We start from the raw sequence: 21,579 nt of genomic DNA, 5'->3' as shown, positions 1-21,579 counted from the left end.
ATGAGAGGGGGGAGGGTCAGAGGGAGAAGCAGACTCCCTGCTGAGCAGGGAGCCCGATGCGGGACTCGATCCAGGGACTCCAGGATCATGACCTGAGCCGAAGGCAGTCGCTTAACCAACTGAGCCACCCAGGCGCCCGTGATGTAACTTCTTATCACCATTTCTTAACCTATAAACAGGAATAGTCATAGTACTTGCTTCAGGGGATAGAAGTAATTAAGTGTGTCACTCTGTAAAAAGCTCTCGGAGCAGAGCCTGGCATAGAGTGAGTGCTTTATGAGTATTTGCTGCCATACTGTTTTTGTTTGTTTGTTTTTAGATTTTATTTATTTGAGAGAGAGAGCACGAGAGAGAGCATGAGCGGGGGAGAGAGGTAGATGGAGAGGGAGAGGCAGACTACCCCGCTGAACAGGGAGCCCCATGCGGGGCTTGTTCCCAGGACCCCGGGATCAAGACTCGAGCCGAAGACAAATGCTTAACTGACTGAGCCACCCAGGTCCCCCTGCTGCCATACTGTTTTAAAATTTATTTAACAAATACTTGTGAAGTAACAGGCACAGTTCTAACATCTCCACAAATACTAACCCTTTTAATCTCCATAACAACCCTCTTGGGGCAGGGAACAGCATATACAGAGGATTAACCCCAACGTCACAAGCCGGGGTGTATGAAGGTTTAAGTTCCAATAGGCATTTGCAGACATCACATTCCCCTCTCTGGGACAGGTAACTGGAATTTCCATGCCTCAGGGGGGATTCCTATTGCCTCCCAAAGAAGGGATGAAAACTTGTGAATGGGAAGAGGGGTTCAAGATTCTCAGTCCCTCCTTGGGATCGCAGGTTGGGGGTGGATGCTGTGTGTGATTGAGTGTGAGGGTGAATAGAAGGCAGGAGAAACTGCCAGAACACAGCTTCCTCAGAGTCTGTCCTGGGATTCAGCAAACAGAGGTCTGGAAGTAACAAAGCGTTCAGCACCACGGAAAGCTCCTGAGTGGGCGGGGGAGCCTAGCCAGCCTTTGGGCCCCGCCCCCTGCACGCCAACCCCAGCCCTTCCTACAGGCTCCGCCCAGATCATACTGTTTGAAGAGGTGAAGGAGGCCTGGGCAGGGATCCACACCAGCGTCCAGAGCTGTGATTACACCCTGATTCCCCCACAGAGACGCAGGATGGCATGGTGGGGAAAAGGATTTTATTGGGTTGTTAGTGGAGAGCACATGGGAGGGTGACTTCTAGGGAACAACAGACACTGGGACCAAGCTAGTGGTCACCTTAAGGAACAATAAATTAACTTAACAAAATAAATTAAGGTGAGGAAGTCCCAAGCAGGGAGGTAGCTGGGAATACCTGGGGATTTCTTGGGAATGGAATTTGGAATTCGAAAGGGGAAATAAGAATTTCCAGCCCCCTCACAAAGAGTGTGAAATGAACATTTTTGAGACCCCTCCCCCGGGCCGGGAGTTGGGGTTCTGGGGCTCCAGGAAGAGGGAAGGTCTGGGCTCAGCCAAAGGAGGTGAAGGGGGCTGGTTCAGGGTCGTTCCTCCAGGAAGCGGTAGGTGGGGTTCTCATAGCCATGACGCTGCAGTTCCCGAAGCTGTTGCTCCTCCAGGGTCAGCATAGGGTCCACCTGCAGGAGGGCCGGGAGGAGCAGAGGGGCATAGGGACCTGACCGCAGATCTCAGAGTTCCTCTGCGTCCAGGCTCTGGAATGCCTCCCCCATCCCATGTGTCTGTGTCTCTCACCTCCACCACTCCATGGCTGATAGCCCCATAGGGCTTCTTCCTGCGCAAGAGCAGCAGGGAGAGGACGATCAGGGAGCCCCCACCTGCTCCCATGATCAGCAGACCAGACACTGCCTCTCGGGACACACCTGTCCCTGCTGGTGCCTGCGTGGAGAGGACATGGGGCAGGGGCCATCTTTGAGGCTCACCAAGGCCCTGTGTGGCTTTGGGAGTCACAGCCTAGCCACTGACTTCTGACCTCTCCCCCTAGGTACCCAGAACAGTCCTCCTCTTACCAGCTCATCTCTCTGAATCTCCGAAGAGTGGAAAGGAAAACCCCTTGGAACAGACACATTCACCTGGGGAAGCAGCAGGTGTAAGGGACTCAGGAGTCTGGGCCCCAAGAGGGCATCCCCCAGCCTTCTTCTTCCCTAGGACCCCAAAGTCCATGTCCTCAATCCCTTCTTCCCTCAGGCCAGGGAATCCAAACCCCTAACACCCTCCTCCTTCAGACCCTGGAGTCCAGGACCCCTCTCCCATCCACCCTCAGGCACCCATAGGTCTGACTTACCTTTCGCTCATACTGCTCCAGGGGGGACATCTTCTCTTTCCCAGAGGATGCAGCATCTTGTTCTGCAGACCCTAACCCCAAGTCCTATCTTATTCCTGAGAGTCGAGAATGGTGCTACCCCTGCCTGAGGAGGCGGTCAGAAGGCACACCGGACTCTACCCCAGCAGGTCTGGAGTTCCCAATGTATGGACCCTTTCCCATTCTGGGCTCAGGGACTAGCGGGATTTGGTGGCTGGGGTCTATTCTGGGAGATACTCACCTTTGGGAAGGGCCATGGGAGTGTCTGCTGGCAGCCAGAGGAGGCAAGACAGGCGGAACAGTGAAGAAAGGAGGGCATCATCGAGGAAAGGGTGGAGACACACCCTCCCAGGGGCCAAGGCAGGAGGATCAAGGATCCTACAGAGGCCTCCACAACCTTAGACATCCGTTCCTATCGTCTCCCGCTCACTGTGGTGGCTCAGATACCCCCAGACTTTAGGGGATTAGAGTGGAGGTTGGGTACCTGTCCCCCAAAGTCTGGGGTTATCTATATTGGGGATAACTCACCATCCTTGGAATCCAGAGGCTGCAGCCCACCCTTGTCCTCACTGCTGCCCCCTGGGGCGGGGGCTTCCAACTCATTGGGACCCAGGTGCTCAGAGTGGAGGAGCTCCTCTGAGGGGAACATGCAGAAAGGGGGTCAAGATCATGAGCACAGGGATGCCTCAAAACAAAACTGGGGGAATAAACAGCACCCTAGCAATAGAGTGATTGGGCATAGCCACAGGTGTGATCTGGGAACGTGGGGAGCTAGATGGAGACACCCCTGGCAAGGAGAATGGAGGCTGAAGTCTCAAGAGAATGGCTTCTTTAAAGAGCAGGGTCAGGTAGGGGATATCCAGTAGGAAGTCACAGCAGATCTGGGGGCTGCGGTAGGTCACACTTTCTGGTGTTCGTTCTCTCGTGGGGGGCTCTTCCTTTGAATCTGGACTGGGTTTGTCACTTACTTTAACCAATAGAAGGTGGGCGCCTGCCTTAAGAAGCCCTAGAATGGGAACCAGGGGTCACAGGCACTCACGGATCTGGGGCCGCAGTTCCTGAGCCAGGCGGGGGTTCTGGTCAAGCAGCCCCAGGCTCTGATTCATCCTTTCTTCAATGACTTGAAGGTGGGTCTGCACCTGTGCGGGAGTGAGCATGAAGGATGAAAGGGGCAGTAGGGAGAGATGGGGAAACTGAGGCAGGGTGAAGCAGGAAGGTCAACAGGGTCCAAGGAAAAGTAACATATACTATGGACAGGAAGTAGGGTCCAAAGTCCAGGAATTGGGCCACAGGAGGAAGAAAACTGGAGGAGGAGAAGCAGAATAAAAAGAAAAGGAAAAGATGTACAGCAGACAGGAAGTGAGGGGCTTGGAAAAGGAAGTAAGGCAGAAGGGAAAGGAGTAGTCCACTAGGAAAAGTGCGCCAGAGACAATGTAAGTACAGGATACAAGGAATATGGCACAGAAGACAGGAAGTGGACGTGAGAGAGTAGGAGAAGCAGAAAGTAGGGTCTGAGGAATAGAAAGTGAAGTTTCAGGGGTTACACAGAAGGAAGTGGGATTAGAGGGTCCTATGGAAATGATGTGGTTCAAGGGCAAGTATGGAGTTCAAAAGCATAGAATGGAGTGGTCAGGGACAGGAAGAGAACATCCAAGAAATAAGAATGGGGATGTGAGGGCACAGAACAAGGGCTGCACGGTAAACAAGTGGGGTGAGGGAGAAAGGAGAGTGGAAGGACAGGAACAGGGTGCAAGGCCCAGGAGTGGGATTCTGGGAAAGGATGTAGGAAACCAAGGGACAAGAAAGGGGTCAGAGGCACAGGGGTGGGGGTGAGGGCAGCGTTCCAGGGTCAGGGAGTGGGGATCCAAGGGGCTGGAAAGGGTCCCAAGGCACGGGGGTGGGGGCTGCCAGGGACAGGAAGGGGGTCCAAGGGACAGGAAGAGTGTCTGAGGGATGGGGTCCCAGACACTGGGGTCGGAGGGAGGAGGGGGCCTGAGCACCTGGAAGCGCATCTGCTGGGCCTTCTCGGGGTCCACAGCAGCCACATGCTGGTAATGCCTCAGCGCGTGCCTTTGCTCCTTCTGCTCGGCGCGCAGGTAACGGCGCAGGGCCAGCAGGACGCGCTCGGCCTGGAAGGGACGAAGGCTGCCGGGCCTGCCCCAGCCCTCTGCACCCTTTGCCCTCTGCCCCCACAGCTCCCACACCTGAGGCGGGTCCCCCTGCAGTGCCGCCAGGAAACCTTCCAGGGCCGCCCGGCGCTGGTCGTTGATAAGGGCGATGACTCGGGTGGCGTGGGTCTCCACCAGGCGCTGTCGCTCACCAGACACCTGCTCCTCCAGGGTCTGCAGAATGGACTGGAAGTGCTGGTGAGGGAGGGGAGCACAGGGCCCGCAAAGGGGAAGATGGGTGAGAGTCCGCGCCAAAGGCGGTCTGGAGAGGCGGGGCTCTAGGGCCAGGTGGTGGAGGGGGTGCTGCCATGGGTCTAGGCATGGGTAGAATCAACCCTAGGGTGGGACTAGATCACAGGACACTGGACTGGAAGGGGTGGGGCTACAGGGCCAGGCAAAGTGCAGGCAGGACCAGGCCAACTGGGAGCTGATCTGAGGGGGGGAACTGTACTGGGTGGGGCCAATCTAGGAACTGAGCTGGCTCGCGATCAGGGGAAATATCTTTCCAAGTATTATAGGCCAGGGAAGCCTCTAGGCCTGGGCGGGGCGAACTGGAGATGGTCGGTGCTGGAATAGGACGGAGAGGAGCTGAGTGAGGGTCAGGGAATGGGGCTAACCTGAGCGAGGCCTAGAGATGACTGGTGAGTCACGGGGCTGGCCCTACTGAGGAGGGACTGAGTAAAAGTGAGATTAGAGGGGTGGGACCAGACTCAGGGGACAGGGCCTGAAAGGCCCTGGCTGCACCTGCAGGGGCTCAGCTGGGGAGAGGACCACAGAGCCGGCCCTCAGAGGCAAGGATCAGGTTAAGACGAGGCAAAACATGGCCAGTCTGAGGAGGAGAGAAATGTCAGGTCAGACCTAGGCCTAGAGGGGTGGGGCCGAATGGAGGGGTGGGGCCAGGAGAGACCAAGATAACTAGGAAGGGGTAGAACTGAGCGAGGCCTGAACCAGGCTGAGACCAGGTGTGTTCCAGGTAGTGGATTCCATGAGTAAGACCCGCTGGAGGGTGTCCTACCTCGTTCAGGGCCTGTCTGTCGGCCTTCGGCAGGTTCTTGGACTGGTTGTCTGCCATGGCCCATTCACGCATCACCTAGGGTCAAGGGGAGCTTCAGGATCATGGAATCTACCCTGCTCTACCCAGTGAGTCCCCCAAACCCTCTTCAAGACTTTGGAGGCTCCAGATCCCTTAGGTCCCACTGGCTCTTGGGTTCATGAGAGGTTAAGGCTCCGAAGGAATTTAAAGTAGAAGAATACAGTGTACCAGAGTTTCCATAGAATCTTGGTGGCATCTCAGTGGGATTCTAGGTGGGTCAAGGATCCCTGATCATCTTAGAGGTGGTGTTGAGGGCTAGGGGTTGTTGGGGGCTTGGGGAGTCTTTGGAGGCAGCCTCAATGTGCACCTGAGGAAATTCTGTGTTGATTTAGGGAGTTCTGTGTTGTGGGAAATCCTGGGGCTCCCAGGATCATCACCTCATTAATCTGGCGCATCCTACGTTCCTCCAGGTCCATCTTGGCCCGCAGGAACCCCTCATGCTCACTGATTTCTCCAGGCATGCCGAAGTACACATCCACACCATCTGTGGGCCTTGGGGTGGTGGTCACTGCAACAAGGCCAGGAATCAGGGAATCAGCATGAAGCCCATCTCCAGGTCACCTTCCCTTCCTGGAGAACTACATCTCCTAGAGCACACTGGAGGCCACGATGTGTCCACATAAACATAGCTGCTGTGGGGCATCATGAGAGATCTAGCTCTGAGCCGGGCCTGTTCTTGCAAAGCTTAGGAATCCATTATACCATCCTTCAGCCTTTCCCCAAATAACCATTAGGAACAACCAGAGGGCTCCTCCACCTCCAGGTACCCCCAAAACACCCTCACCCTTTGCATTCTTCACAGGACAGCCCTTCCATCTCTTCTTTATCCCAAGTTACTCCCATGCCTTCCATTCCCCCCAGCTGGGTCTCTCCCCAACATGTCCCTCCTAAAGATGCCTCTACACCAAGGCTCCCTCAAATCATCCTCCCTCCAGGGTAGAGGGAACTAAGGGTCCAGAGACCGTCTCACCTTTGCTGACCCCTGCAGGGCTATGGGAGCTTGACGGTAGAATTCTTTCCTCCTCTTCTTCCTCTTCAGCCCGTGGGGGCTCCACGAAGTAATCGTCTACTGGCTGTAGGAAGGATTCCTCTTCTTCCTCATCCTCATGCCCCTCTACTCTGCCCCCTAGGGGCCAGGACCGGGTGGAGGGGTCACTGAGGGAACAGAAGACTCAAGGCAATGAGAATCTAACCCGTGCCCCCAGGCTTCCCATTTCCTGCCTCAGGAGACTTGGGATGGGCATGGAGGGTTCCCTCCCACTCACCCAACTGCTGTCCCAGATGGATCGGGGGTCACTGGAGGGGGGCAGCACACATACTCCACACCTCGGAACCGATCTGTGCCACAGGGCAAAAGCATGCCCGAGCCATGCAGGATGAGGCCCTGGGAGCTGCAGGCCTGTGGAAAGAGTAGGCCCAGGTGCCAGGATTGTGAGTTAGGAGAGGGTAGAGGGGAGCCTGGATGCCTAGGTCTTGGGGGTTGATGGGGCTGGAGCCTGGATTCCTGATTCTGTCCCAGTGGGAAAAGGGGGCTGAGGCCCAGACTCAGGTTCTGGAGGGGACGGGGTGTTAGGGGACTGGACTCCTGGGTTCTGGGGGGTGAGGATGGATGGGCCAGGGTTCTGACCTCCTGTGCCTCCTGATGCCTCCGGGTTGAACTCTCGCACTGGTCCATGTGCTCCTGATGCAAGAACCGGCAGCCTTCAGGCACCAGCAGGGCCTCGCTCACGAATTCACCTGCTGAGGAATGGGGGCACCAGAGTGAGACCTTCCCCCAGACACTAGCTCCGCCCTCCTCAGAATCCAGGCATTTTAGCCTCAGAGGTTTCTCTGCCCCACTCTGGCACCAGACATCCAGATCCCTAACGTGAACCTGAGCCCAGGGCCCAGAATCTCACCCCTGGGAGACCCCCCACTTCTACCCCCCCCCCCCAGCCTGTGACTCACGCAGGCAGCGGAAAGGCACAACCTGGTGGTGGGGGTGGGCACAGCGGCCACTCCGGGCACCCCCGCACCAGCGCTCCATGGGGATGGCCTGTGTCGCCTGTTCCACACGCGCAATCTGCAGCTCCGGGTACACCTGGGGGCACCGGGTAGGGGCGATCAACTCACAGCCTCGCCCCTGCCAGCCGTGCTTCTCCACCGGCCATGTCCCTTTTCAAGGCTCTAATGATCTCCCTAGGCTCTCCTTCTCCGTAGCATCGGTCTTACATATCTAAGCCAGCAGGCCCCCTGGCCACGACCCCAGTAGCTCTCCCTCAGAAGCCCCGCCAACCACCCAGAAACTTAATCCCGTAAACCCGCCTCTGGCCAGATCACCTCTGTCCCCTTCCGCAATAGGTCTGGCCCTCCTTTAAGCCTCACCTCTTCCTCGGTTTGGCTTCTCAGGAAGCATCCCTTCTTTTTGTATTAGAACTGCCTTTTCGTAGCCATGCCGCCTAGCTTTCTACTCTCATTGGGCTCCAGCCCTTTTCCTATCTTGCAGGTCCAAAAGGTCTTTTTTCTTAGCCCCGCCTCTCCCCTGGCCACGCCCACGATACCCTACTCCTTAAGGAGCCCACCACAGATTGCTAAACTCTGTATCCTCACTGGCTACCGTCCTTAGCTGGCCCTCTTTGCACAGTTCTCTTTTCCTGACCTAGTTTCTCAAAAACAGGTCCTGCCCTATCCTAAATTCTCCCCTTTCTTGGCCACGCCCGCTAGCTTCCCCCGCCTACTTAGATCCCTCATTCTCCCTGGACCATGCCTTTTGTACCACCAGCTTCTTTTGGGCGACGCGGCCCAGTCTCGGAACGACTTTCCCGCTGACCACGCCCCTCCCAGTAGGTCCCGCCCACCTGTCTGCAGTATTCCAGCACGCGTTGCGGGTCCCGGAGACAGCGTCGCGAGCGCTGCGGGTCTGGTTCCCAGCGGCCGGTGCGCAGGTCCCGGTGAAGGGTTAGGTGCCCGCATAGTCCAGCAACCTGGGCCGACCCCGGGGCCTGAGGGTCGGGTCGGAGGGGTCAGCGAGGGCCCCGGGACGCTGGCACGTGGGTCCCCCGGACCTTTGCTCCTTAGGACCCAGAGGTTCAGACCCCCTGCACCAGCCCCCTCCACAAAGCATCGCGCACCCGCCTCGTAAGAGGTTCTGTTCCCCGGGAAACAGCTCCCACAGGGCGGGGGCGCCCCAGCTCTCCCGTTGCTATGGCGACCCGGGTCCCCCGGGAGTCTCGCTGCCTTGTTGCCGCGGAGACAGGCTCCGCCCCCACCCCGGCGCAGCCGCACTGGAGCCCGAAGGGGTTAAAACTGAATCGCGGGGGAGGAGGCCAGAACCCAGGCGTTCTGGCCCCTCCTCCCTCATCCCTAGCTCAGGGTCCCAGTCTCCAGTGCAAAGACGACAAGGCCTGGCTTCAGGGCCCTGCAGGCCTGGACATCAATCCTTTGAGGGCTGGAGAGCTGCATCCTGGGTCGGGGGTCGGTGACTGAAGACCTAGACTCCTGGGTTCTGGGAGGCTGCGGGGGCCCTCAAATGGGTCCAGAGGATGCAAGGGGCCAACATTCTTGGATTCAGGTGTCTTACTGTCTGGTGGGTCCCATGTTCAGGTGGGAAGGGGTTGGGGCTGAGTCACCTAGGTCAAGAGGGTCTGAGGGGACTAGACTTTTGGGACCAGGGGCTCTGGAACAGTCAGTTCCTAAGCTAGGGGCGGGAGGCGGCTGGGAGGACAGAAGATGGGGGAGCTGGGACCAGAACTCCTGGGTTCATGAATGCCTAGTGCCGTTAGGGGCGTATGGGGGCCGGCCACTTAGCTGGAAAGACTGAGCTTTCTGCCCTGGACGTGTCCGCATCCCGATCCAAGGCCCGGTCCCGCCCCTTCCCGCATCCCCCAGGACCCGGCCGGGCCTCACCTCGGCCGCGCCGGGGCTCCCACCGGCCAGGCTCCCGACGGCGAGCTGCGCGCGCAGAAGGAGCAGCAACAGCGGCAGCAACAGCGGCAGCGGCGGCGGGCCCCGGTGGCGGTCCAGACCGCGAGCGGCGGGGCTGGTGGGCCCCATGTCCCGGCCCTCGCTCCCTCACGTCCCCTGCACTCCCGCCCGGCCCGGCCCCAGCGGTGACAGGAGCTCCCAGCGCCAAGGCCGCCGCCGCCTCCTCCTCCCACCGCCCCCGGGCTGCGCCGGCGCCGCCAGCCCCGCCCCACGCCGGCCCCGCCTTCCTAGCCAGGACAATAGCGTGGCAGCTCTGCGCAGACTGGAGCAGCTCGGGAACCCCCGGGTGGGAGCGAGCGCCAGGCCCCCGCCTCCTAGAGGTTCCGGGAGTCCCACCCCGTGCGAGGGCCTAGCCAGCAGTCTGGGTCATAGGCTCCGCCGTTTCGAGCCCTTCCTCAGGACCCTCACCCCCAGCTTTCTCTTCCCTCCCACCCATACACTCACAAATCAGCCTTCTCTTCCAGGCATGCCGGCATTGGAGACCTCTCCCCTCAGCAAATTCCTCTCTTGAGGTCCCAGGAATACAGGCCCCCGAAATTTCCCTAATCAAGGACACAGCTGCTGAGACCCAGTCCCCTTCTCCCTCAGATTCAGGAGTCCGGGCTGCAGGCACCTTCATTTTCAGGACGAGAGACCAAGCCCCTGCCCTTTCTCCCTAAGACTCAGGAGTCTTGGCCTTCCGCTCTGCTTTCCAAGGATCCCAGGTGTCTGGACCTTTAATTCCTATCTCAAGGATTCATAAACCAAAGCCTCCAGGCCCTTTCTTTAAGGATGACCTGAGTCAGGTGCCCAGCACCACAGGACTCAAACCATCCTCGCTTTAAGGACCACAGCACTTCTATTCTCTCTAGCCCCCCTAGCTTCTCCCTCCCCTCCTCTTCAGGGCTCACTGCTTTGTCTCCTCAAAAAAACCAGAATTCTGTCTTCCCCAAGCCAACTGGAGCAGCCCTGTCATGTATGTGCATCTGTGCATGCATGTTTGCGTAGATGTATATCAAAAGAGCCCGGAGTGCTAAATGGGTAGCAAAGGGCTGGGAGGTGGCTCATGGTTTTGTTCCAGAGCCACTTCATTGCCTAGGGTAGAGGAAGGACCTTGGGGCAGATTTAATGGACCCCTTCCTTGTGGAGGGTGATAATGCTAGGAGAATGCCCAAGACACATTCACTTCTCAACTTTTTTTTTTTTATTATTAAACATAAATATTCTCATCTCCAGATCCCCCCCCCCACCCTCCCCACTCCACTCCCCTCTCCTTATGACATTTCTCACCCTATCCTCACTCCTTGGATTCAATTCTTCCAGGGCCTTGAAGGAAGTTGGAAGGAATCAGGATAGTGGCCATCTTGGGTTCCCAGAGAGTGAACAGCCATCTGGCTGTACTTCCATTGGCCAAGAAGAGTGCCCCTCAGGGAGAACCAGGACAGGACCTGGTCTGGCTTCCCTATAAATCTGTCCTATGTTGCCTGTCTTCTTAGTACAGGTGATCATTTTGAAATCTCTTCTTTCAATGTCTGGAAATAACTTCCATCCCTGCCCCTAACTCCTATCACCCCCTGTCCCCATCCCTCAACAAAGAGCCCATCTGCCATCTTGAATCCCTTTTACACAGGGGAATAATTGGTCAAATGGCCATCTTGCTCCCACTTGGGGCAACCCCTTTGGCTGACCTCACTGTACACCAGTGATCCAGATAACTGTAATGATCTTCCTCTCCCATCAATGTTCAGTTTTGGAGGAGGAAGGTCACCAACTTGTTCTGATTCCTCAGAAATCAGCACAATCCATTATGGCAAGTCGAAGATTCTAGGACTCTTCATTTGGAGAGGTGTCATACATGAGTCTGGAGACGCGGGTGGCTGGGTATGGGGAAGGCAGCATATGGGAAGGGTGGAGTCCTTGGGGCCAGATCTGGGGGTCCAGTGGATGTAGGTTTGCTGTAGCTGGTAAAAGCTCGAGGGTGGGGTGTGGTGAGATAACCTGCCCGAGCTCTATACAGTCTGCAGGGGGGGACCATGCCTAGGTGTGGGTTGAAGTCATAGAAGGTAGGGGTCCCTGGAGGTCCAAGGGGGGAGGGGGGCGGCAGGAAGAGGCCTCCTCCAGGGCCTTCACCAAGGCTCAGGCTCACACTGACTCCTCGGACCTTGTAGTAACCATTGGTTGGATCCTGAGGGGACAAATGGGATTTGTTAAGTTATTTGAGGATATAAGCGGGGAGGGTGGGGGGTGGGGGGGGGGGGGGGGGTGGAGGTGAGGATCCCTAATGGAGAGACACACTTAAAGCATGACCTAGAGAGAGACTAAAAGACTTAGAAATAGGAGCAAGCTGAGACCCAGAGACAGAGATAGACATATAGACTGATAGGAAGACAAAGTGGGACAGAAAAACAGTGACAAGAGACAAAGAGACAGAAGGAGATGGGCAGAGAAAGGCAGCAACAGAAGGATATAGGCCTGCTAAGGCCTGGTCGTGTGGAAGGAGATGCAGCGGGGAACAGAGACATTGAGACCAAGACATTCATTCATCTGCCCACCAGCCCCAAGGCTTTGATTCTGTGTCATGCTTTATGCTGTTGCTGGAGGTGACTATCATGGGGAGAGACTGGGGTCCCCTGCCTTCATGGAGATCCCAGGCCAAAGAGGACATGGCAAATCCCCAGAGTCCAGAGGGGTCAGCATAGTGATGGGGAAAGGACAGGCAGAGTGATAAGGCTCAATGGGGAAGCAGAAGCAGGGTTTCAGGGTGGGGACAGGAAGCCAGGACAGAGTGGTCCCAGTTGTGACAGGCAGAACACAGTATGACCCCAGGGCTGTGAGGAGGGAAGCATGGGCTTTCTAGAACAAGAAATGTTTGAGCCGAGACCAGAGGAATGAAGGACAGAATTAGGTAGGTATGGGAAGGAAAGCGGTGTTTTAGGCCAATAGAGTGGCATGTGCTACATACAGAGGAGACACAGAAGGGCTCTGGATTGGGGACTGAGATCAGTGGAGCTCAAAAGAGGGGACTCCAAAGGAGGGGCAGGTTTGGGGAAATGTGAGGCCAGTGTGGGACCTGGTAGGTGGAAGGGCCCTGGCAGAGGCATCCGGGAGGCCTGAGCTGGGACTGTGATGGGAAAGCTCAAGGGGGAAGCCAAGGCTGGACAGATTTGTGGGCATAATCAGCGGTGAGTGAAGTGGCCAGGAGGCAGGAAGAAAGGGTGAAGGGGGCCAAGTCCCAGGTCTGGGGTCAACAGAGTGAAAAAGGAGGGGACCAAGCAGGGAGAGAGCTGGAGACTCAGTGAAGGGAACCCCTCCCTTCCCAACACTCACCTTGGTCTCCAGAGCCCCCTCCTCATCCAGAACCAGGTCACTGTGGTCCGTGTGCACAATGGGGCCCTGGGGTAGGGTGCTTAGTGAGAGGGAGTGCTCAGAGGATCCTCCTGGCCCAGTGCCAGACCTTGACAACCCTCAGTTGGACAGTGGAGGCGGGGCAGGAGGGACCAAGAGCACCTGGAGCTGGGGTCTGGACTCAAGACAAAGGGCCCTGGGGACATATCTGGTCTAGGGAATAACTGGGTCAGGGGCATATTTGGACTTGGGGGACCTTTGAGCCTGGGATCATTTGTTGGGACTCAGACCCTCTTTGAGTTGGGGGGCCCAGCTGGGACTGGGAGAACATTTGGGACTGGGTTACTAATTGTTCTAGAGGTAGAGTTGGGTCTGGGCACCCTGGCATCCTACCCGGTCCTCGCCGCTGCCTGTCTCCTCCTCGGGGCCCCGAGAACTGGAGCCATCTCTGCTGCCTGGGATTCGCACCAGATTCTTTTGCTTGGAGAAAGAGGCTGAGGCCAGGGACAGTGGGGCAGCAGAGATAAGGGATGGGGCAGGGTCACAGTTTGTGGAGACCAACGACAGGAAGAAGGAGGACTGGGTTGGGTCAGGAGGCTGGGAAACGAGAACCTGGGTGGGTAAGGAGCGGGACCCTGAGAAGATGGACATAGGACTTGAGGGAGGAATCAGGGCCCGAAGGTGAGCCAAGACCAGAGAGGTGGGACTGGGGCCAGGTCAAGGCCAGGTCAGCCGGTGGGGAGGGGAGGGTTGGGGGAAGGTACTGAGGTGGGGCTCAGTCACTGACCCTTGCCATGGCGCCAGCAGCAGAGGGTCACCCCAATGATGACCATAAGAAGAGTCATGGCTGCAGCAGCCACTCCAGCCGCAATCCGCACAGTGGGCAGCAAGTCTGTGGGGAGGAGAGGGGGTGTTCTGAGGAGGCTAAGTGTGAGGCCCAGGAGGAACTGGGGAACAGGGACTCAGGGCTTGCTTGGGGTGGAGTCTCTGGGTTCAAAAGGTCACCAAGTTTGGGGATACCCAAGTTTGTAGTCCCTAGCTCGGGGTCCTTCAGGTTTAAGGGCTCTTGAATTTGGGGTTCCACAAATTTAAACTCTCTGGCTTTAGGGAGTCCTAGATTTAGAGCATTTTTTAACTTTGCAATTCCCCATATTTGGAGCTTCCCTTCTTTGAGGTACCTAAGTGTGAGGGGTCTCTCAGTTTAGAATTCCATATTTAAAGGAATTTAATTTGGGGGTGTCAGGATTCAAAGGACTTGTAGTTTTGAGGCTTTCAAGGTTCGAGGCTGTCTGCACTTGGAGGTCCTTGGTTTAGAGATTGTGGCGTTTTGGGGGTTTGGGATCCTCAGATTTGGAGTCTTTAGGCCCAGGATCTCACCTCTACGGGCCAGGCTGACCTGGGTGCCTCCCTCACCCAACCGGTTCCTGGCACTGCAGTTGAAACCCCGGCTAAAGTCGGATTCCTGGGTCCCCGAGATGTGTAGCACAGAGATCAGGGCTGGGCCCTGTTCCTGGCGGCCCTCTGGGGCTGGGAACGTCTCCACCAAGAACCGACCCTGCGACCCCGCTGCGAGAAAGCCCCCATCCCAAGACCAGACCTGGGGGCACAAAAAAAGGGAAGTCATTAAGGACATTGGAAGAGGAGGGAAGGGCGGGCAGGGTGTCGGTCATAGCAGTTTTGGAGGTCCGGCTGGGAGGTCAGGGATCACGGCTGGGCCGGTCATGACAGCGGGGACATTTCCTTACCACGGCATCTGGGGCTGGGGATGCGAAGACTAGACATTGGAGGCGGGCGGGGCCCCTCAAGAAGGCGGGCGCAGAATGCAGGGCGGTCACAATTGGGGGAGCTGGTTTGGAGATTGTGGACCAGTCAGATAGAGGCCCTGCCCTCGGAAACTCCAATTCTCAATAAGCCGGGGCCGGGTCTTGGCCCTCTCCACTAACGCCAGTCAAGCAGGCCACGCCCCTCAACAAACTCAGAACCTCTCAGAGGCTCGCCTTCCTTAGGTCCGGCTCCCACCCCAGGCCCCGCGGTCTACCAAGCTCGCCTTTTCAAGGCCACGCCCACTCCCGTTTAGAGTTCGCCCGCTCTGCCCGCTCCCCGTCCCAGGCTCTGCCCGGTCTTCTAGGAAGCGCCACTTTCTCACCGTTCACAGTCAACCTAGCCTCCGCAGCGCCGCCCCCCAGGCCTGAGAGCCCCGGCTCAGCTCTGCACACGTAGTCGCCTGCATCCTCGGGCCCCACCGACGGAAGACGCAGCGTGGGCCCGGAGCTCAGCACCTGGGATGGGATAGGGGCGTCAGGGGCAGGACCTTGAGGGGAAGCCCCGTCCACCGCCAGCCGCGGCCACAGGCCCCACATCGTGTCTCACCTGCGCGTCCCCGCTGCGGGTCCAAGTTACCCGTGGGAGCGGGTTCCCGCGCCAGGCACAGCTGAAGGAAGCGTCTTCCCCTACGTCTACTGACATGGGCTCTGGCCTTGCCTGCAGAATTGGCCCGACTGGAGGGGAGAGAGGAGGCGTCGCATGGCCGGGGAGGGATGCAACTTCTGACCCGGGATCAGCCACTCAGAAACGACAGCCCCAAGGGCCCGAGTATAGGCGGCCAGTCCACAGCCACTCGGCTCACGCTCCCGACTCACACGCCCGGGCCGCGCCCGCGCCCCGCCCGCGCCCCGCCCCTGCTCCTCCTTGGCACTGACACAGCACAGCCAATCCCCGCCTACATCCTATTCCGGCTCCACCTCCTCCCGAGGCCCGTCGCAGCCACGCCCCACTCTAGCCCCTGGCCCTTTACCGTAGGCCGCACTTTGGCCCCACCCCGGCTCACACTGCACGTCCAGCGCGGTGCTGCGGTTGGCGCTACCCACAGCGTTGCTGACCTCGCAGGACACCGGCTCAGTCAGGAATGAGGAGTCTGCCACGACCTCCAACATTGGCCCGCGGGCCCCGAGCACCGGGGAGCCTCCCTTTGCCCACCTGCGGAGGGAGTGGGGCTGTTCGTGTTGTCCCTGCTCCCCAGGCACACCCACTCATGTCCCAATCGCAGTCCTCCCCAAACCCGTGCTCTGGGCTGAGGAGAGGTGACCTTCGTCCTCACCTATAGCCAGTGACAGGAGGTTGGGCTGTGGCCTGGCACAGAAAAGTGACCTTCTCTCCCTCCAGCGCAGTCTGTGGTTCTGCAGACAGAGTCACCACAGGGGGGTCTGTGGACGTGGGTCATGGTCAGCGGTGGGCAAGGACTTGGAACACCTCCACGGAGCACCTGAGTCCAATGCCCAGCCTCTCACGGGCTGGGTCCCCAGTCTCCTGGTCCTTTTGAGCTAGGAGCCCAGGACTCCAGTTCCCAGTTCCCCCAGGGCCCGAGGTCCACAACCTCCTCCTTCCTCATACCCTGGAGTCTAGCCCCAGGTCCCTCTTTTCCCCAGGGCAGCTGGCTTAAGGGCCACTAACTGCACTCACACTGCAAGCTCAGTGTGATAGCTGTATCCTTCCCCGACGGCAGGGCCTGGCTCCGGGCCCGACAGACCAAGGTGGCTCCATCATCATGACTGGAGGGAGTCAAGGATAAGATGCTCTCCACTGATCCAGGGGTTCCTTCCTTCAGCAGGGTCTGGAGGTTATGAATAATAATACCGATTTCATCTACCCCTTATATAGTGTTTACTAAGTGTCACTTCTAAGCACTTTATTTAATCTTCACAATTACCCTACGAAGTGACTATAATTGTCCCTATTGTACAGATAAGGAAACTGAGGGACAGAGGGGTTAAGCTACTTGAACTTAAGACCAATCAACTAGCAAGTGGCTGAGCCAGGATTTGAACCTAGGTAGTCTGGCTCTGGAGTTCTTACCCTTAATCACATACCAAGGTTCCCAATACTTGAACCTCTTCCCTCCCATGCCCCTCTCTCTGGATAAGCGTATGATCTGAGTGGGCCCCAAATTTCCCTGAATGGGCAAGGGCTGCAGAGGGATTTGGACCTGACCTGGTGGAAGGTGGTCCCATCCAGCCGGATCCCATCTCGGAACCACAGCAGCTCAGGGGTGGGGCGGGCATCCCCACGGCTCCGACAGGTCAGATTCACAGGAACACCAGCCACCAGAGACACAAAGGGGCCACCCAGCACCTGGGGGGCTTCTGGGGGCACTGTGGGGTGGATTGGGGGTCAGAGCTGGATCCTGGGCCCCAAAACCCCAATCTTTTTTTTTTTAATGTTTTATTTATTTATTCATGAGAGTCAGAGAGACAGAGAGGCATAGGCAGAGGGAGAAGCAGGCTCCGCGCCTAGCAGGGAGCCCGATGCAGGACTCGATCCCAGGACCCTGGGATCATGACCTGAGCCAAAGGCAGACGCTAACCATCTGAGCCACCCAGGCGCCCTCAAAACCCCAATCTTCCCAGCCCTAACTGACCACCCCTCTGGGCTCCCTGGACTCTGATACTCAGCTAGCACTGGCTGTCCCCTGGGCTTCCCAGGGACAAGTGAGCTGGGTCCTCACCCAACACAAGCAGTTGGGCTGGTCGAGAGCGGAGGCCTGCTTGTGTAGCCTGACATTCATATGAAGCTTGATCCTCTAGCTCCACGGGCCTAATGTAAAGATCGTGCTGGCCACTGGCTGCATTCCCTGATATCCAGTACCGGGACCACCCTGCAGTTAAGGAAGAGGCGGTCACACCATGGTTCTGAGTTCCTGGCCCCAGCCTCCCTCCCCAGACATCCCACACCAGAAAGACACCCAAAAGTGGGTGCTGGGCCAGAGAGACTCTAACCCCCTCCCAATCCAGAGTCATGGCAAACTGGGGGTGGGTGAAAAAGTCAGAAAAAAGCAAGAGAACAATTGCCATAGAAGTCAGATTAGATACTACCTCTGGGGTGAGCAGAGGGCTATGATAGGAGAATGGAGTAGGAAAGGCTTCTGGGGAGCTGACAATGGACGTGAGTAGTAGTTACATGAGTGTCTACTTTAGAACTATTTGGCAAATCCTCCCTTTATGTTTTAGGTGCGTTTCTGCATTTATGTAATATTTTATAATGCAAATAAAAATCCCCTACTCCCCAAAGAAGAAGCTAAGACTTTAGTTCTCCCAGATGTTCATCTGAGCCCAACAATTTCCCAAATTTGAAAACATCAAAATAGAAACTTCAGATGACAGACCAAGCCCAGCACCCCCACCTGGAGCCAACCCCTCCTGAGTAGAGAGAACAGTCTCACCTGGCAGGTCCCTTTCACCCCCTAGAGCCAGTCCATCCTTAGTCCACTGAACCAGCCCCCAGTATTCACCCAGGGCACAGGGCAGCCGGGCCTCATCCCCCAGCAGTGCCACAAGGTCATCTGGTTGTTGCAGGAAATGGGGCGATAGACCTAGGAGGATCGGGGGAGGGGAGCAGGGTTGAGTTTAGCAATGAGCTTAGCTCCTTCATTCAGGACCCAGGAGTCCAGCCTCCCAGAGTTCTCCCCCTGCAGACTTAGGAGTCTGAGCACACACCCCACCCCCACCCCCGTTCCATCTACCCCAATAAAGAGGCAGCTGGCAAACAATCCTCCCCCCAATTTCCCCACCCCTCGAGGTACCTGCATGCCCTCGGAGGCAGAAGAGGAGGACGAGGAGGGTGGGAACCAGCATTCTGAATGTGTGTCCCCCAAGATCCCGTAGACTTGCTGTTGCACTGGCTTCCTTGCTAAGCCCGTCCTCAACGGCACACCTCTCACCACCCTGGTCAGGGCTCCTTTCGCGTCCGGGTCTTCGCCCCAGGCTAGGAGCCACCCCGTTTCTGGCCTGGAGTTCCCCAAGTCTGCTCAGCCGCAGGCTCCAACACTCAGAAACACAAGCGGTTTCCGCGCCCTCGGTCTCTGAGAGACCGGGGAGGGCCTGATCCCACTCGCCCCGCCCCCTGGGAGACCCGCCCCTTCCCATTGAGTAACTCCCGCGGCCGAGACGTGGATGAATGGGGGCACCGCAGGGCGGGGTCTCCCGCGGGCGGGCGCCCCAGCCAAGTTGGGGTCTGGGAGCCGGAACACCTGGGTCGAAGGAGGGCGAACCGGCTGGGTTGGACACCTGCACCCTGCCAGGCTTGTTGGGGGCATAGCGGGGGAGAGAGTGGAAGAAACTTGCTCAGCCTGGGTCCTGGAGGGAACTCGCCGAGTGGAAACTGAGCTATAAATGGCAGCCCCTGGGGCTTCGCTAGTTTCCGCGGCTTGGAGAGGCGGGGCCCAGGGCTCCCCTGGGCCTGCGGGTCAGGAAGAGGACACCGGGGTGCCTGGGGGCAACTGGGACCCCTGAGAAGAGGCGGGGATTCAGTTCTTCTCGCCTCAAAACCCCAGCTCAAAATATCCCTCTGCCTGCCTTGTGACCGCTGCAAACCATAGCACGTCCAAGGATCCAGGAATCCAGGCCCCAGCCCCTCCTTTCCCGAGACCCCGCAGTCCAGGCTCAGCCCCTCATCCCACGCGACTGTGGTTGCCGGGCGACGGCTGGGAGGCGGCGGTGCCCGAGCTGGGCCAGGCCGGGAGGCTGGGAACCGCGCAGCTTGTCCTGACGGCTGCATGCCGCCCAGCTGGGGCGTTCCCACGCTGCAGGCGGGCCCGTGCGCTGCGCAGCTGGCGGGGCAGGTGGGCGGGACCCTGAGCCCACCGAGTGGGGCCTGGGGGCCTGGGACTCGCGGTCTGACATTCCTGAGCCTGCAGGGACTGGGGGCCCACACTCAGGTTCTCTGTTGTTCCTGAGCTCAGATTCTTGCGTCTCCAAATGGCAGAGGCTTGGACTCCGGATTCTGAGACCGGGTATTCAGACCTCTGCTGACTGAGAAGCTAATGGCCTCAACTGCGAGTTTCTGGGGGAGTTGGGGACTCAACTAGGTCCCCTGCCTGCAGCATGGTGCAGTTGGGAGAGGATGAAAGGGGGTCAGAAAATCTGGTTTTAAGTCTTAAGAGTCAGTGGATTAACCACCAATCTCTCCCACCCCCACACAAGCCCAGGAGGATTTGTAAATCACAGACAGTGAACATCTGCCCTAAGTCCTGTGTGTGGTGGGGGGAAGGGTTGGAGGCCTGAACTCCTGGGTCCTTGGGGAGAAGCAGCGGCAGGCCTGGACTCCTGAGTCTGAGAGCGGTGGGTCCTCGGGACCCAGACTTCTAGGTCTGGGGGCCTGAGCCGGCTTCTGTTTGGGGAATCCAGCGCCTGGATTTTGACAGAGGATGAGCTTGGAGCCAGGACTCCTGAGTCTTGGGGAGGAAGTCAGCTAGTAAGGCTGTTTTTCCAGACACCTGACTTTGCTTCCCCTTCCTGGCTCTCTTGGGCCGCAGGCATGGAAAAATGGAGAGTGGGAGGTCCCAGGAGCATCCAGAGAAGGAAAACAGCCAAGGTGGAGGGTGGAAGGTTTGTCCTAATTAAAGGTCCCAGCAACTGACAGCTCTACACCCCGGCCCTGAGGGACACCATCTGGTGAGAGCCCCTAGTGACAGAACCTCCAGCTCTGCATCCAGACCATTCCCCAGGAGGTGTGGGGGGCAGTTGGGAGAGGGAATGTGGGGGAGGGTGGGGAGTCACTAATGGGAGGGAAGAAGAAAGACTAGAGGGAATATCAAGGATGGAGCTGTGGGGGTTCAGGCCAGATGCCTCATCTTGTTCCTGGAGGAGGACCAGAGAAGGGAGTGGGGGTGGGGGCGGGGGGAGGAAACGGGCAGTTCCAATTCCTGCAGGAGATAAGCAGGCAGAAGAAGCTTATACCATGTGTTTGTATGTGTGCACGCTGGGGTGGGGAGGGCAGGCCAAGCAGCATAGGGTTATAAAATTCAAAGATGTGACAACCGGGAGGGCTCAGCGATGGAGAAACAAAAGAAAGAGGTGTAGTCAAATGTTGACCGAGAACAAATATTTTTAAAAGATTTTTATTTATTTGTCAGTGAGAGAGAGAGCAAGCACACAAGCAGGGGGAGCAGCAGAGGGAGAAGCAGACTCCCTGCCGAGCAAGGACCCCGACGCGGAACTCGATCCCAGGACCCTGGGATCATGACCTGAGCTGAAGGCAGCCGCTTAACCAACTGAGCCACCTAGGCATCCCTAGAACAAATACTTATTGGTCATCTGGTGTGTGAGAGAGACAGAGCATGGGGAGTGAGGGATAGAGAGGAGAACAAAGACAGAAAGGCAGAAAAACAGAGACACGTAGAGGCATAAAGACAGTGACATAGGTAAAGGTTGCCTGAGATGTAACCACCTAATGGAAGGAGGGAGTGGGAGAGAGAGAGAGACAGAGGGAAGCTTCATGAACTAGAACTCACATGGCCACAGGCTTCCCAAGGTGGGCTCACTCCTGTAGCCACTTAGTGCAGTTGGTCTTGGACCTGCATTTCACTCCACCCACTCTGACAGCCCCGCACACTTACATACCTTAGACACTCTTTCACACACACGTACTCTTGCGTATACTTTGACAGATCACATTTCACTCTCACCTTCCCCATGCTCACACGCATGATCATGCCTTCACACACACATATGCACACAGATATCTGCACTTTTGCAGTCTCTCAAACACACTCTTGCACACTCTCCAGCAGAGACCCCTGATGGCAATGAGGAGATGTCTACTCTGGGAAGGCAGAGACTTGCCAAGGTCACATGCCACAGCAGGGAAGAGCTGGGGAGTCCTAACCCCACGCTGGGTCCAGCTCTCCACCCGGGTCTGACCGGCTGCCCCTTATCCCCGGCCCAAGCCAGGC

General features: G+C 57.6%; 2 protein-coding genes across 6 annotated transcripts; both read right to left on the bottom strand.

Annotated features, from left to right (window-relative positions):
* Window positions 1-1,171: 1,171 nt before the first annotated feature.
* Window positions 1,172-9,715, bottom strand: APLP1 (amyloid beta precursor like protein 1). Of its 3 annotated transcripts, none has more exons than XM_032390232.1 (17): window positions 9,453-9,715; window positions 8,405-8,548; window positions 7,515-7,647; window positions 7,195-7,304; window positions 6,833-6,966; window positions 6,538-6,722; window positions 5,945-6,075; window positions 5,490-5,564; window positions 4,511-4,669; window positions 4,307-4,435; window positions 3,346-3,445; window positions 2,835-2,942; window positions 2,548-2,574; window positions 2,289-2,359; window positions 2,014-2,076; window positions 1,739-1,882; window positions 1,172-1,623 (listed from the first exon to the last, which is right to left on the bottom strand). In XM_032390232.1, exons 1-17 carry the CDS (start codon window positions 9,597-9,599, stop codon window positions 1,525-1,527), a joined length of 1,959 nt encoding a protein of 652 aa, XP_032246123.1. In that variant the 5' UTR covers window positions 9,600-9,715; the 3' UTR covers window positions 1,172-1,524. The 3 variants fall into 3 exon arrangements, with proteins under 3 accessions (XP_032246123.1, XP_032246120.1, XP_032246121.1); XM_032390229.1 differs by having other exon boundaries at window positions 7,195-7,307; window positions 9,453-9,714; XM_032390230.1 differs by having other exon boundaries at window positions 2,548-2,571; window positions 7,195-7,307; window positions 9,453-9,713.
* A 1,599-nt stretch (window positions 9,716-11,314) lies between these two features.
* Window positions 11,315-18,505, bottom strand: KIRREL2 (kirre like nephrin family adhesion molecule 2). 3 transcript variants are annotated; one of them, XM_032390228.1, is made up of 16 exons: window positions 18,430-18,505; window positions 18,070-18,219; window positions 17,356-17,505; window positions 16,842-17,002; window positions 16,314-16,464; window positions 15,952-16,057; window positions 15,682-15,830; window positions 15,225-15,352; window positions 15,001-15,133; window positions 14,600-14,700; window positions 14,232-14,451; window positions 13,644-13,746; window positions 13,248-13,356; window positions 12,837-12,902; window positions 11,656-11,694; window positions 11,315-11,386 (listed from the first exon to the last, which is right to left on the bottom strand). In XM_032390228.1, the coding sequence occupies exons 1-16, from the start codon at window positions 18,479-18,481 to the stop codon at window positions 11,315-11,317; spliced, it is 1,890 nt and encodes a 629-aa protein (XP_032246119.1). In that variant the 5' UTR covers window positions 18,482-18,505. The 3 variants fall into 3 exon arrangements, with proteins under 3 accessions (XP_032246119.1, XP_032246116.1, XP_032246118.1); XM_032390225.1 differs by having other exon boundaries at window positions 11,334-11,694; XM_032390227.1 differs by lacking the exon at window positions 13,644-13,746 and having other exon boundaries at window positions 11,334-11,694; window positions 14,234-14,451.
* Window positions 18,506-21,579: the final 3,074 nt, after the last annotated feature.

Source organism: Phoca vitulina, unplaced genomic scaffold (assembly GCF_004348235.1).
Source record: "Phoca vitulina isolate PV1807 unplaced genomic scaffold, GSC_HSeal_1.0 scaffold58, whole genome shotgun sequence".
In the NCBI taxonomy this organism is placed as follows: Eukaryota; Metazoa; Chordata; class Mammalia; order Carnivora; family Phocidae; genus Phoca; species Phoca vitulina.
This window is presented reverse-complemented; position numbering and strand designations above follow the sequence as displayed.

Coding starts and splice junctions, on each gene's coding strand:
- APLP1 (XM_032390229.1), bottom strand. CDS start 9,599: ATGGGGCCCACCAGCCCCGCCGCTCGCGGTCTGGACCGCCACCGGGGC. Junction 6,723..6,832: donor CCATCTGGGACAGCAGTTGG/GTGAGTGGGAGG, acceptor CTGTTCCCTCAG/TGACCCCTCCACCCGGTCCT. Junction 6,076..6,537: donor CCCTGCAGGGGTCAGCAAAG/GTGAGACGGTCT, acceptor GCCTTGTTGCAG/TGACCACCACCCCAAGGCCC.
- KIRREL2 (XM_032390225.1), bottom strand. CDS start 18,481: ATGCTGGTTCCCACCCTCCTCGTCCTCCTCTTCTGCCTCCGAGGGCAT. Junction 15,831..15,951: donor CCTCCTGTCACTGGCTATAG/GTGAGGACGAAG, acceptor CTCCCTCCGCAG/GTGGGCAAAGGGAGGCTCCC. Junction 12,903..13,247: donor CAGGCAGCGGCGAGGACCGG/GTAGGATGCCAG, acceptor ACCCTACCCCAG/GGCCCCATTGTGCACACGGA.